General features: G+C 41.7%; 1 protein-coding gene across 1 annotated transcript in view; it reads left to right on the forward strand.

Moving 5' to 3' along the window:
- Positions 1 to 15,837, forward strand: part of CNTNAP5 (contactin associated protein family member 5) — a gene marked incomplete at its 5' end in the record, with an annotated part of 301,416 nt that overhangs the window by 185,542 nt on the left and 100,037 nt on the right. Inside the window, one exon of the mRNA XM_082001654.1 lies at positions 1,057 to 1,163. Within this exon, the coding sequence (XP_081857780.1) occupies positions 1,057 to 1,163 (107 nt within the window). The remainder of the gene's footprint in view (positions 1 to 1,056; positions 1,164 to 15,837) is intronic.

The raw sequence follows: 15,837 nt of genomic DNA on the forward strand, positions 1-15,837 counted from the left end.
AAATTCCATAAGGATGAGATGAATTACAGTAAAATCATGTCTTCAGCTGGTACAAATCTAGGTAGCCCCAGTGACTTCACCACTAACACCACTGAAAGATCTGGGCCATAAAGAGGATTTTGAAGCTCAATTTACAGTAAAGCAAACCCTAATTAAGTTCTGGTGTGTATGACATAAAATGATTGCCTGTTTTCAATCCACCCACCCATCACAATTGAATCAGTGGTATAAAGAAGTTACTAATTTTTCAGAAGTCAAGCATACAGTATAAAAGAGATTCATATACAGTAAAGAGGAAAAAAAAAAAGGGGGAAAGAAAAGGCAAACAATAGAGCAATCTCCGTTTCCATTTAGGTTGGTGTAACGCCATTGCACTGCCTGTGTTTACACCAGTGTAGTTCAGATCAGCATTCACTTCTTGTCCTGGTGATTGAATTTATCTCCCACAGCTTTTGTTTCTGTTCACTTCCCAAGCTGCATGCTGTTGTGCCTCTTTCTTCTTCTAATAATTTGCTTTGCAATAATACTTCAGAGGCATAACAACTAAAATGAGGGAAAGAAGAGAGAGTGCAGAACTCATAATTGAAGCATATTTTTCGTCTCACTTCTGAGATTTTCATGCTGTTTATGTTGCAACAAATATAACTCAGCCTAATTTTGATGATAATAATGATGCCTGTTTAATCGGAGAACAGGGGATTCTCCTTTGAAACAAGATTTCACAGCATTTTCAAATGTTAGTTGTCCTTCTCTGTGCTCAGAAAGTTTGTGACACTTTGCTAACAAGTGGAGGACGAGTGGAATGTTTTTATTCAGAGTGATCTTTATCTGCTTGCTGGATACATTAAATGTTTTTGTTTTCAGTGCCTGTATTTGAAGTGAATCAGAGATCAGAGGAATAAGTAATTATTTCAGGTATTATACAGTGATTCAACCCTAGGAAACTCTTGCCTGAATGAGGAATTGAGACAGTTTTATAATTATTTTTTTCCAGCATATTATTTTTACAGAAATATTTATAATTAATTGCATTTTTTAAAAACTCTCTCCAATTAGATGTTTACCCAACTACTGTGAACATGGAGGAAAATGCTCTCAGTCCTGGACAACATTTTACTGCGATTGTAATGATACAGGCTACATAGGAGCTACCTGTCATAACTGTAAGTAGACGCACATGTACAGTATTTTCCACTACAGCTGGTATGTCAAGGTGCACATAAACTAGAAAGGAGTTTTGTGAGAGGTCATACCATATTATAAGAAGTAGCATGTCCTGACATGGTTTGAACAGGTCAAGATTTGGGCTGGGAACTCCACGGGAATCCATGTGCAAATATGCATGTTTCCTGACAAATATTTTGGAGAAAGCAAACCCAGATTATTTTAATGAAGTTTCCACTTTTTTTTTTTTTCCACATTATACATTGATTTGGAGAATCTTAATTTATGTTACATAAACATTGTCAACACATTGGTTATTAGACATTTAGTTGAATTCAGTTTGGCTGAGCTGGGTGATTTTAATCTGTGTTTGGGGCTGTACGTCAGTTTTGGCACCATGGGCAGCTTTGGTTTTAGATTTTCCAAAAGTTCATGTTGCAAGAACCCAGCTTTCAACAGTTTATAATTCCAGAATTTTTCTGAACTATTATTTGGGCTGCTGCTATTAGCAAGGGGAGAGTATCTGAAACAGTGGCAGTACCTGAAGCGTTCAATTACTGAAATCCACAACAAAAAGAATATTTAGGTGTTTTAATGCTTAAAAAAAAAAAAAAAAAATCAGTAGATGCACAGAATGCTAGGAATCCAGGAGGAAGCAGTCAAGGACATGCTAAGCCACCTGGACACCCACAAGTCTATGGGGCCTGATGAGATCCACCCGAGAGTACTGAGAGAGCTGGCGGAGGAGCTTGCCAAGCCACTCTCCAACATTTATCAGCAGTCCTGGTTAACAGGAGAGGTCCCAGAAGACTGGAGGCTTGCCAATGTGATGCCCGTCTACAAGAAAGGCCGGAAGGAGGATCCTGGGAACTACAGGCCTGTCAGCCTGACCTCTGTTCCAGGGAAGATTATGGAGCGGTTGGTCTTGAGAGTGCTTACAGGGCATCTGCAGGACAGCCAAAGGATCAGGCCCAGCCAGCATGGGTTCATGAAAGGCAGGTCCTGCTTGACCAACCTGATCTCCTTCTATGACCAGGTGACCCACCTAGTGGATGAGGGAAAGGCTGTGGACGTTGTCTACCTGGACTTTAGTAAAGCCTTTGACAGCGTCTCCCACAGCATTCTCCTGGAGAAACTGGCGGCTCGTGGCTTAGACGGGTTTACTCTTCGCTGGGTGAGGAACTGGCTGGATGGCCGAGCCCAGAGAGTTGTGGTGAACGGCGTTAAATCCGGCTGGCGGCCGGTCACGAGTGGTGTTCCCCAGGGCTCGGTTCTGGGGCCAGTCTTGTTCAATATCTTTATTGATGATCTGGATGAGGGAATTGAGTGCTCCCTCAGTAAGTTTGCAGATGACACCAGGTTGAGTGGGAGTGTTGATCTGCTGGAGGGTAGGAGGGCTCTGCAGAGGGATCTGGACAGGCTGGATCGATGGGCAGAGGCCAACTGTATGAGGTTTAATAATGCCAAGTGCAGGGTCCTGCACTTTGGCCACAACAACCCCATGCAATGCTATAGGCTTGGGGAGGAGTGGCTGGAGAGCTGCCCGGGGGAAAGGGACCTGGGGGTGCTGGTTGACAGCCGACTGAATATGAGCCGGCAGTGTGCCCAGGTGGCCAAGAAGGCCAACAGCGTCCTGGCCTGTATCAGCAATAGCGTGGCCAGCAGGAGTAGGAAAGTGATTGTGCCCCTGTACTTGGCACTGGTGAGGCCGCACCTTGAATCCTGTGTTCAGTTTTGGGCCCCTCACTACAAGAAGGATGTTGAGGTGCTGGAGCGTGTCCAGAGAAGGGCAACAAAGCTGGTGAGGGGTCTGGAGCACAAGTCTTATGAGGAGCGGCTGAGGGAACTGGGGTTGTTCAGTCTGGAGAAGAGGAGGCTGAGGGGAGACCTTATCGCTCTCTACAACTACCTGAAAGGGGGTTGTGGCGATGAGGGTGTTGGTCTCTTCTCCCAAGTAACTAGTGATAGGACAAGAGGAAATGGCCTCAAGTTGCGCCAGGGGAGGTTTAGACTGGACATTAGGAAAAATTTCTTCACTGAGAGGGTGGTCAGGCATTGGAACAGGCTGCCCAGGGAGGTGGTGGAGTCGCCATCCCTGGAAGTGTTCAAAAAACTTGTGGATGTGGCGCTTCAGGACATGGTTTAGGGGACATGGTGGTGCTGGATTAATGGTTGGACTTGATGATCTTAAAGGTCCTTTCCAACCTAGTGATTCTGTGATTCTGTGAATTCTAATAAAAAATAGAAGGAGAAATGGGAAGCCAAAATAAAGCCTGTTCATATAGCTGACTAAAAGGGAAAATTGTTGGAAAATGAAGGTAAACTTGCTGTTCTGTCATTGGGGATAAAGAGAAAAAAAGAGTAAGAATAATAATTCCAGGAATAGAACTACAAGCACTCCAGGTGTTTGAGCACTCGGAGCGCAGGTAGGATGAGATGGGCTAGAGATGCCTTTTTTTCCCTGTTAAGCCACAAAGCAGAAGAGAAGAAAAAGTACTTAGTGGTTTGAAGCTGAGAATATTGGCAAGTGTACTGTAATTCTGGAGACTTTAATGGCTTGCTAATTAATGGTGAAATCATTTGTGGTATGGGGTCTGCAGCTGACGGGAGAGGTTGTTGAGAGGTCTATTCATAGCTTCATCACCTGAACTCTACGTTGTAAGCACAAAGGAAGTTAAAGGTTTGGTGCAGAAATCAGGCCAAGCCAGATGAAGACAGCAAGAAAAATGCTGAGTTTATAATTTTGAAAAGAGGGTTTATTTTTTTTTCCAATGCTTTTGCTGTTCGAAAAGGCATCCCCCCTCTTCAAAATCTCCAAACCCAACCCAGAGTCCATGCAGTGATTGAGAGTATTTACACCAGCTGATGGCTGGTAAAAAACTAGGTGGCCAAATCCATTGGTGGGAAGGGAGAGGCTCCTTGGGCAAGGGAGAGGCCTGTCGCTATTGACAGTCAAAGGCAATTAAGGACGCTAACCTCTAGGCTACATCTGTGCTGTCATATTAGCTCGGGGCCTGAGGCTCACTATGTCTGTGCCAGCTCAGTGTGGCCTGTGTCCAAAGGAGAACATCTCATTACTACAGAGGGCTGGTTCACGACCAGTTTTCCCCACAGAGATTTGCATGGAGCTAGTGGAGCCTCCCACTTCTGTGAACTTCGGTCTGCGCTCTCAAAGGCACGTAGGTAGCTGCAGTTATTTGAGGTTCACTGATGTAAAAACTACTCTGAACAGTTTCTCAGGAAGATCGTCTGTTAAGACTTTCCAGCAGATCAAGCTGCGCACGCATGTAATGTACAGCTATGCAGCTGCTCAGCTTATTTACAACCATATTACCAACAGCTAATTTGATTCCAGCCAGACTGTAGAGCCAGATGCCCTGTAAGCCAAGCAACACTGATAAACAGCAACATCAGTCTGGAGAAATGCATTCATGTGCTTGAAATGTGCTATGAAACCATTTCAAAGCTGGTGGGCAAATGCAAACTGTTGATAAGAAACCTGCAGAACAAGAGACGTTATCGCTTTCAGCTGATAGTGGTTGATGTAGAGGAGTACCTTGTAGCAGGTGAATGAAAGCCACAGATCTGATCACAGCGTAACTCCGGAATATCCTCAATGTACAGGCTACTCTTCCAATCGTGTAATTCAGTGTAGTTCTATCAAAGTAAAACATCTAGTTTCTTAAGGTTCAAAACATTATCTCAACAGATTTTTATTTTTGCTACGACACTGAGGCTGACAGGCCTGAAATTGAACTTTTACCGCTTTGGAGAGGCTATTTCTCTTATTAAACTACCCTTCAGACCCAGGTCCATGCAGCAGCAGTGGAAAGATTTAACTGGCAATCTGCTGTAAGTCAAACATGGTGTGAAAGTTTCATTGTCAGCTGGATTTCTTTTCTGTGTGAGTTGCATCAGGGTGGTTTTTGTCTTTTTTTTGGCGTGGTGCTTGTAAGAGGTGGATACCATTGGTGGAGCAAGTGGGTAAAAAGACCCATTCCTTTCTGTGTTTTCAGGAAGAACTACATCACGTGCATCTGCAAACCAGCATTAATCGATTTACGTTTTATCAGCTGAGACTGGGAGACCTTACCATTTTAAGAACTGAGGTCTAAAGATACATTTTCCCTAACTTACTGTCATCATCTGTACAGTGATGAAACACATTTTTTGATTGATACATAAGTGATCTTACTAGTTTCTTCCAAATATTCATGGACAACACAGGATCCCGTTGTGAGGAACAGCTAACAATACAGCCTATCCCTGCTCCAAAGAGTATGCCGTTAAGTTTGAGGGGAAAAAAGCATGCTGTTGCAGGTGGTGGAGTGCCAGAAAGTCATCTTCAGCATCATAGGTGGCAGTTTCATTCTACCAGGTACATAATTATTGCCTGGCTTTCTTGTAGGCAAAAAGTCATAAGGTAGAGATGAAAAAGAGGAAGAAATTGAATGCTTGCGGGCATGAAGGAGTTACATGGAAGAAAGCAATAATGTGCGTGTTTGAAAAATATAAGGCTATGGCCAGAGGAGTTTGACATTTTTGACAGGGCAAATGCCAGAGTCATGACAGGTAGATAGGTTGGAAATGTGCTATGAAAAGCAAAGGTAAGTAGTTTGCATTTGATCCAGCAGAGGGGAAGTAGACAGTGGCAGGGCAGAACAGTAAGTTGGTAGGAGACACAGCTGGGACAATGTTGGCATGACCACGTCAGATAAATGGGACAAGACTGTGTTTGTCATGACTGAAAATGGGTATAGTTGAAATTCAAGATGTGTGAATGAAGTAAAAGTGCACATTTCAAGTTAACATATAAAGAACTAGCTGGGTCTAGACATGGCCTCAATTTAATTTTTGTAGAGGCAATTAATTTTCTGCAAACCTCAGGTGTCCTCCAGCCCACTCAACATCCCTTCTGATCCTGAGAGCTCCTAAACTATCACAGGAGGCGTGGCAAGCTACCTGATCCAGATGAGGGTCACTGAAAAGGTGTAGGGTCATGTGCTATTAAATGGCTGTTCTGTGGCAGACAAGTTTCACACTGAAGTCTCACTTGCCCTGCTTTCTGTTCTCCTCCTCTTCTCTGAACTTGGCTGTAAATACAGTTAAAATAGTGCTAAAACCCATTGGTGTTTTCTGGGTTTCTGTCATGGTTTAGCTGAAACCAGGACAGTTTCACATGGGAATGTTTTCTAAACAGGTTGTTTCTTTCTTGCATACCTTGCTGCCTGATGCATAAGTCCGTGTCTCTGTTTAGTAACTACTAATCCTCCTCACAAGCTGCCACATGTGGAATATTATCAGTACCTTCCAAGTGATTTTTGTTTTCTTTTTTTTATTGTTGGCTTGTTGGGGTTTTTTTCCGAATGGGGAAAGAGGATTTGGGTTTACCTCTCATCATTCCAGCTTCCAGTGCCATTCACATCTTCTTGCCAGCTAGTCACAGCACTGACTAGCCATTGTGTTTTCATCTCTGTACTGTCTGTAGCTGTGAAACTCCAAAGCACGTGCTAGTGCCTTGCTGTCACGAATGCACGTGGACATGCGATTTGAAGGGAAATGTAGAACTTGTGCTGACTGTCCCCGGGTACCCATTTCACTGCCGGCAATTTGGGGAAACTAGGAGCCATGGAATAATCCTATAGGATGTTAAGCTAATGGTAGGTGAGTTACATTTGCTCGTGTATGAGTTTTGTTGTGCCGTAGTTTCTCCGCCTCTGTTGGGAATAAGATCCAATTTTCAGGCATATTAGAAGGTGTGTGATCTATATTGTCTACTGAAATGGTATGGTTTCTTTGCTTTGAAATGACTGTTTGCTTCCTGCTACTTGAGCTGATCTGTAGCTTAAGACAGTGCTTTGAGGATACAATCTTATTTTGAGTCTGTAAAATGCATGGGTTTGCTTTTTGGTTTATCTTTTAAATGTGCTTTACACAGCCTGCATTTAAATAGGTTGGGAGATTAGCTCAGCTGAAGCCTATTTAAGGATAGATACTTTCCCAACTTCTACAGCATGGTGGGCAGCCTACTGATCCATCAGGTATTGGAGTAGTCTGATATCATCCAGAGAGATAGGAGAGGATCCTTTCTGTAATCACATGTGTGAACCGTAGCAAAATAGATAAAAACTTAATGTTTGTTTTCTGTTTTCCTCTTTTAGATAGAAACACGGATGTTAGTACACAGCTTGGGAAAAAGGCCTGGGTGGGATTCAGCTCATCTATCTTTTGCTGTCTGATACTGTGACGTCTAATCTAAGATAGTGGTCTTCTTTCTCTCTCTCTCTCTCTGTAACAGAGAGTGAGCTATTTTCAGAATTTGACTACTCTCTGCTGTGAGATAGAGTGTCCATACCAAGTTCATGGACCACCTCTGAAACATGCTGTTGTCTTTAGAGGGAGGCTGTCTTAGCTTAGACATACAATAGGCAGCTGAAGCTAGATCAGAATTATAGGTGTGTGTATATAGAGAGAGAAACAGAGGGAGAGGAATTACACATGTATATATATACAGAATATTTTTAACTGAAAGGTCATAGTTTAGAATCCGCATACAGAATATTTTTAATTGAAAGGTCATAGTTTAGAACCTGCATAGTCATCTCTCTCATACTATTAGTTCTCCTTGTAATTATCGTGTGACAGTGAAAGCAGTAGACCAGTGTAAAATGGCCCTGAGATACAAAATGTTGTAACTTTATTGCAAGGTAATGATTAGTAATCTCCTCTTTCTATGAGTTGTATTAGTCCCTTAGAAAGCCTCATCTTCCCCTTCTGTATTTCTATTACTTTTTTATATGATAGTTTTCCGACGGCCTTTAGTCTTGACTGTATTTTTTTTTTTTTATTCCAAAGAGTGCTGAACGTTGATATAAAGGATGATGAGAAATATAAAATAATGCTTTTATTCTTCATGTTCTGGGAATGTCAACATGTCCCAAAGCTTAGCAAGGTGAAAATTAACAGAATGTAATTTAATTCTGGATATTTGCTTTGGTGTGTGATCTATCTTGCACATACAGGCATGTGTCTTATTGGCTTAGGTAATTGCTGGAGGAAAGAACCATCCAATAATGGAAATGTCACATAGTCATTGATATGACACAAACTTAACATAACTTCAGGCTTTGAAAATGTATATTTTAATATTAATGTGCTTACCGCATGTATCATTTTTGATCTGAAAAGCTTAAAATAGCCTCAGCCAGATTGTTAGCACTACTGGAGCTGCATCTTAAAGTGCCAGCTATGGATTTGTTAATTCTCCCATGTTCCAAGTTAGGGAGATGCGTACGCAGTTTACTGGCTGGGCAAATGAGATTCAGAGAGTTTCAGTCTGCCAGATGTCTAACAGTGAGTCTGGTCATATAATTTACATGTCCTGAGTAGCCAGTTTTCCTGTCTGAGATTCTTGAGATGTTTTTTCCATGTGTATTTAAAAACATTGGTGTTCTTTGACTAAACAAAACACATTTAATATTCATATCAAGTCTTCACTACTGTACTTTGTGTTCCTGCATATTTTTGTTCACACCATGCTTCTGGCATATGAATTTTCATTGTTTATTTTGTAATAAGTTACTGTCTTGTTAATGCTTTCCCTTCGGTTTGTGTATCTGTAAAGTGTACATCTACATTTCTCAGTGGTGTTAATTTAAAAAAAAGTTTTTCCCGTTGCCTGACATTTCCTTATAAATAATGCAGAGAATATTCCACTCTAGACTTTATTGCGGAGCAGAGTAGCTGGAGGACTAACTCAATCCCTTTTGAAACCTGTCTGTGTCAGGTGTGACCATCACCACAGGCACGCCAGTACTTTCAAGAGCAAGGCTGAAATACCATGCTTTGCACAGTGTCCTTCCAGTATTTGATTTCTTCCTTCCCTCCAGCACTGCTTTTAAAACAGTATAGGTCTCCCTGGCTGCTTTCTTGCAGCAGCAGGACACCCTGCACCAGCGCCGGGCAGGGGCCACTGGGCTACGTGACTGACACAGCCGCCTTCAAGCCTCAGCGGGGAAGTGGCGGGGAGGACAGACTGACATGACCTTTCATACCTTGACCGGGAGGAGCCTTATCTTGAATTGTAGGAAATTGTCTAATCCCCCGGTGTAATGGAAGGATCCCTCCCAAACATCCATTTAGGTGACATTGTAGTAAAAATCATTTTAAAGCTATCTATGGAAAAAATGCATTCTTTATCAGAGGAGTAAATACATATTTTAAAAAGGAAAAATAAGCCATCTGTCATCCAGGCACATCACAGTGGAGACTGTATTAACCTGTCAACAGCAGAGCTGTCAAAATCCAGTTTTTGAGAGTACAGATTTCATTTTCTGTCGTTTAACAAGACAATTGTATTATAAGGGTGAGAAAGATGATCACTCCCAGAGTTCATTAGCCTGTACTAATCCCTCTGCTGTTGGAATGAGAAGATAAGAAGAAACCTCCCATTGCATGTTGCTTTATTTGTTATTCAGAGAACTCCTTGATTGAACACTCATTACTCCAAGTCTGTAAGAACAAATCTGTCAGTCTTGAGGTATCCAAGCAGAGGGTTGAAACACTCATCTCCAGTCTTCCTCCTGAGCATTTTGGTGAGAACGCTTAATTCGGTCAGTGTCGGTATTTGTCTGTATCAATTTGTCCAAGCTCAGTCCAGGGCTGTTTGCAGATCCACACTGGTTCCCCAGATCCTTTTGGCATTTCCGTTCTAACTAGCATATAAGTTTTCATGTCAGAATACAATATGAATTATTATTATAGGTGGTGTTGTTACTTTTTGTATGTAAAGTACAAAGAATTACAGAGTAATGAAATGAGCCTCAAATGACCTGGCAATATGTATTCTGCCTACAGTTTTTCATGACTGCGCAGTTGTTAGGTGTGGTGAAAGCAACATGCATCTCTGCTACATTTTACCTGAGGAATGGGCAATGTCAGCACATCCCGATGAAATCAAGAGTTAAAGTTCTTTAGGTCTCTAATGTATTTTATTTGTTATATCACCATAAAATGTTATCTCCATCTGAGAAATTGAAAATTATCAACTACTTTATTAGATTTTGAGAACTCAATCTACAAACAGCAGTACTGCAGGATTCATTTTGGTAGCGGTAACTAGTACAGCTCAAATTCTGAATCTCCAGCTCAGAGCAGAGTATTTGCAATGAAATGTGTGCGATCAATTTCTAAAGTAATTGGCAATACAGTAGGAAAGAAATATTGGGAATTTTAAGGTTTACTTGTAATTAGTTTTATTATTGGAGAAAAATTATGTAAGTGTCCATTAAATTTCAAAAGGACAGGCTCCTCTGATTAAAAGAACATACAAAGTAATTGCCTGTGATTTGGAGCTTATGCTCTTGCTTGTATCTGTACCAGTAGTGTACTGCTGGGTGGAGGGGGGAAAGTGGTCTCCCAGTCTTGACTGTCACTGTAACCTTTGCATTGAGTCCAAAAGCCAGCACTATCTTCAATAAGGGTAAGGGGTGCATCTTACTGGATGATTTACAAGTTTGTTCATCTGTTGAAGACAGGAGGCTTTAAATATATTGCTTTCTCTGGCTATTATTTGCAGAAGTTCAAGTCTTTGCATAAAGAACAGTTGTCATCTTTTAGCCAAAATAGAAACAGGGGTGAAAAATGAAACTAAAGTTGTCTGAGAGAGAGGAGGAGTTTTATAAATTAGGAACATGTGGGCAAAGGAAACTGAGCTGTTAAGTACTTGGGGAAACTGAGGCCAGCTAAAGGCTTACCTGCCAGGGCACTCCACAAGGCGACACTACGCGTGTGCTTAATGAAGGCTGTTGTGGAGACTGCGGGTGGACCGGTTAGAGCAAAAGTAAGATTGGAAGCCAAATGTCAATACAATAACAGGTAGTCAGTGAAAAACTGAATAAAAAGCTGTTTTACTGGATATGATGGAATTTTGACCTTGCAAACTTTTGTGCTCGGCCATGCTCTGTTAACAGATTTAGTTACGGCAGGGGCACAATCTCTTCTTGTTTAAGGACTGTATGTAATTAAAACAGTCGGATTAACAGGTTCCAGATACTTCAGAGAGGTGAACAGTGATGAAATCGTTCATATTTAAAACTTGTCAGGCTCTCGCAGAGTACTGACCCCAGGCTGACGTTCCGGTGGCAGAGCCGAGCCAAGAGGGACCCCAGCCCTGCCGGACCTGGCTGCAGGGTGCGGAGAGCTGCTGCGTCTGCTCTGGCTGACCAGCCACAGCCGACTTGATGCAAGAATTAGAAAATGAAACTCTGTAGTTGATTTTACACAAAAGGTCAAAATGGGTTGTTACAATGGCATCAAAGTCTCTTAATGCCTTTCTGGCATTGAAGTCTGAATCATGGATCTGTAGCTTGAATCCCGGTCAATCAAAGTGCGGATTTATAATTTTGCTGGGATGCTTCTGTAGGGATGCAGTGTGTGGCTCGCAAAAATATGGGATGTGTATATTTCAGATCCATAAGTTTGATTTTTGTGCTTATGAATCTTTATATCCCAGGAGGTATAAGAAAACGTGTAGAATTGGGTGATGTTGATCTGACTGCGGATAAAGCGTTTATTTTATAAATGCTGATCAAAGTTTGACAAACCATTTCTTAAGCACCTGAGAAGATGAGAAGTGGGAACTAAAGGAAGAGATGGCCATTATGATCAGTGAGTAAGGCAGTATTCGAGACAAATGCTCTGATGGAATGAGTTGTTGATCTGAAAAGCTGGTTTAATTTGAGACTTAAGGCTGAAAGAGATACCTGAGGGGGAAATTGGGTATATGTGTTTCACAGAGGATTATAAGGGGTTAGGAGGTTGGTATGTTGAACTCTGTCAGTATTGTGCACATCTGAACACCGACAGCCCGGCTCATCCTAGCAGATAGGCAAGACCACATGTAGGACTTAGGGCAGCAGCTCTCGATGTGAAGAATGGGGCTCTCAGGCTGCATCACTTTCAGTAGGTAGCTCTGGGAGGATTTTAAATTTCTTTGTGAAACACAGAAGCAGCCTTTAAAAATTGCCTTAAAGAGCACTGCAAAAATGTCAGCACAGGGTCCAATGTTATAGCTTATAAGTGATTCTGGGGAAAAAAGAAAAGGAAAAAAAACCAGCAGTAAAAGACATCCAGTCTCTTTGTGACCAAGTAAGCCAGATACTTCTTATGTCCAGTTTCCCTTACTAAATCTGGACCTTGGAGTCAAGCTGTTTCTTGTTTTGTCTTCCTGGAATAGTCACTGTTACCAGCGATAGCCCATCAGCCAAACTCTGCCCCTGTGGCACCTTTTACACTTTGGTTTTGGCCTTGCGCTGTGAGTTTTAGTTTACCCTAATGCTTTTACATTCCATACCTGCCTGTGAGGTCCAAGCCAAACTTGCGGGGGGGTAGCATGGGTTCCCGTGCGCTGCTGACCCCTCTTTCTGTCAAGCGCTAGCGTAATGCATCTCCGTGAAGCAACCGGCTTCTCCCTGACTGCCTGTGGGAACACAGCACCAGGGACCCAAGTGCTATCGCTGCATGGCGGGGCAGCTCCTTCCCAAAAGGGCCTGAGGAAACGCAGCAGGGGATGAAAGTCATAAACTATGATTTTCAGTGGTTCTGGCTCAGTGAAACAAAAGTTGCTGAAAACTATCCCTTTATCTTCAAAGGCTGATGTAAGTCAAAATTAGTCCAAAAAAAGTCTGGGACGGAAACGGATCTTGCTTCTTTGAGACAAATGACAACTTAGATGTTCTATTTTTGAAATTATGTTTTCAAAAAGTGCTAATGAGAAAACAAGCAGCCCATAAAGAAAATTACTTTTGTTGTTTTCATCCCATTTTGGTGAACGTGTTAAAATCTGAAAACAAACTTGAAAGAGTGAAAGTATAAACACTATTAAAATGTTTCACAAAAAGGGATAAAATAACTTTTTTTTTAATTTAAAAATAATGCTTGAAAATTGTTGACTGATTTTAATTCTAATGAACTGACGAATGCCTCTCCTTTATTAAAAAGATGTAATTGCTGCAAAATGTATGCAATTGTCAACAGTTCCATAATTAAACTTGGTGCTTGCCTTCTGAAGGTGAGGCCCTATTACATGCACAAGTGGTCGGTGACTCTTTAATGGCAACCACAGTAACGATTTCCTACTGTTCCCCAAATGACCACATCTCCATCTACATCAGAGAAGTCTGGCACAAAACAGAACGTAAATCTGAAGACAGTTTTCAGAGTTAAGGCTCTGGGGTCTTAACAGTCACGGCTGACTTTGTCTGGTTTTTACTTTTGTATGATATTTCTGATTGCATAAAGAGAAGAATGACTGCAAGGAGATCTTGTCTCTCATTGAACCATAAAGACAGCTTCAAGTTGTGTTCACTAGAGTAATAGGGCCATTTTCAGCAAATGGAGTTGCATAACTTTATTCTGAAACAAGCAATCGGCTCGGCCTGCAAAAACATCGAGCAGAGCTTGGAATGGATGGTGCACTTGAAATGTCTGTAGGGGCATCTGCCAGTGACTGGAAAACAAATATCATTTTCTCCTTGATGCATTCTACAGCATAAAATAGCAAAAAAGAGAACTAAAAACAATGGCCTATCCATTCTAGAAATATGCAGTACCAAATGCTTAAGATACAGGCAATTTGAAACTTTCAGTGTGCAGCTACAAAATAAACTGTCCACCAAAACAGCTTTTCTCTAAGTCATGATAGTTAAAATATGTTTTATGTGCTAGAGTTTGAGGTTTATGGCCTTTTCCCACTTCTTCTGCTACTCCCTAGTATTTACTGCTGGAATTCTCATATAACCAAAAGGAAAACATACCAAAATGGTTTTTCTTCTGGCAGACATAACTGTAGTTTCACTGAAGCTTGTGCGTCCTTTCAGATTTATACCAGTTGAGCACCCCTAGCCTGACTTCTAGCTCTATACAGCTTTTTTTTCCCAAAGTTGCAGTGACAAAGGAGCCGTCTAAAAGCGAGTAGATCATCTCTGTTTGCATCTGCCCACATTATTAATGGCTGAATCTTCACATCTTTCCTTATTAATTTGAAAAAAGTATATCTGGCCTCCAGCCAAAATGACAGTCAAGAAGAAGCTTAGGAAGAAAAGGTTTGTGATGAAGAATGAGTTTCTAGCTGTGCCAGTTCACTGACAGCATACTAGTTTTATGTCTCTACCCCTTGTACCATCCTTTGTCTTCAAAAATATTCAGCAAACAATTCAGGGGAAGCAATTGCCATATTCCCTAATGAGACAAGATAAAGCGTCCTGTAATGATGATGACAGCAAATTCACTAAGTGAACTGTGGTTGGAGAACTTTGCAAATTGATCAAAGCATGATTGCTTGGTTGCTTACTTAATTGCCTGTTATGGTCTCTCTCCTGACCCTCCATATCCCAGTTGCTTTTGTCAGCACTTCGACGACTGAGAGACTCTCTGTTGGCCCCTCAGGTTGTGAATAGTGGAAGAATAGGTTCTGGTTTGGGGATTTTATTTTATTTGCATTCAATATGTACTCTTGGCCAGCTATCAGAGGAGGAATTTAGAGATCTTCTGGACTCCTACAGTGCTTTCTACATCAGGCTAATGACTGACAGGAAGAAGCTTTCTTAATTCTGTTTATTATAGGATGGATACCAACGAAAGCACTGTCTCACCAAGTGCTGAGTACTTTAAGCAGCTTCTTAACTCTGTGAAGGGTAATGCTGTGCATATTGAGCACTTAGTGATGTTCTTCCTGCTAAAGATGTCTGGTCAGAAGGGAAATGTACAAGGGGAAAAGCATATTTTGGCGAGCGGTACAAGTGATTGACTGGTGAGACTCTTGATTCGTAGCCAGTTTGGGATCAGAGCCCCTGGAATTGTGGTTCTGTTTTGTTGGCAGAAGTGAAGAAAAGTCCAAATTTCATTAAAATCTGAGTGATGAACTATCTCGTAGCATTCTTCAGAATAATAGTCAGACAAGGTTACTTCAGGCTGGCCATTTAAACCTTTCTGAAATTTGTTTCATTAGCAAAACTACTTTTAGGGAGTGTAGGGGGAAGGAGGGATGTGAGTCCGTGCATGCACAGGAGTGGTAAGAAGGAACTATTTCTGCTGGTGCAGAGCGATTGCTGCCTGCAGGAGAGGCTGGGACTCTGAAATGGACCGCATTTCAGAAGCGGTGAGGAAGTGCTCTCCCTGCACGTGGTCTGCAAACCTCCTGGGATGCTTTCCAGATGAAAGGCATTGGGAGCTTTGCAGTTGTATTTACATCCTTGGCACAGCAGATATTAATGCCATATCAAGTTTAAATGTACTGCTTGGCTGCCTGAAGAGTGCGGGGCTGGGAAAAAAGATTTGCAGTGGCTAACAAATGGGTTATTCACAAATTCCCCGTAGTATCTCCCAACCTGTGGAAATCCAGCGTTTGCTGTATAATGATGTACAAATGTGCAAATAGTAGCTAAATGTGTTCTTAGAATTAAGAGGTAAGAAGATAGATTTGATCTTGCAGCAGCCAAAGATGATGTCCAAATACGTTTCTGTGTGTTCTGCTACTGGTAGCGCTCAAAAGCTTACTTAAAGTTATGGGGTAATTCTGTCCGCTTGCATTTCCTTTACTGTGTCTTCCAAATAACTCCATCTCATAGGAAGAAAAAAGGCAGTGTTGATCTATCTGTTAAGTCAATCTGTGCT

Source organism: Phaethon aethereus (assembly GCF_964289735.1).
Source record: "Phaethon aethereus genome assembly, chromosome: 6".
Taxonomy (NCBI): domain Eukaryota; kingdom Metazoa; phylum Chordata; class Aves; order Phaethontiformes; family Phaethontidae; genus Phaethon; species Phaethon aethereus.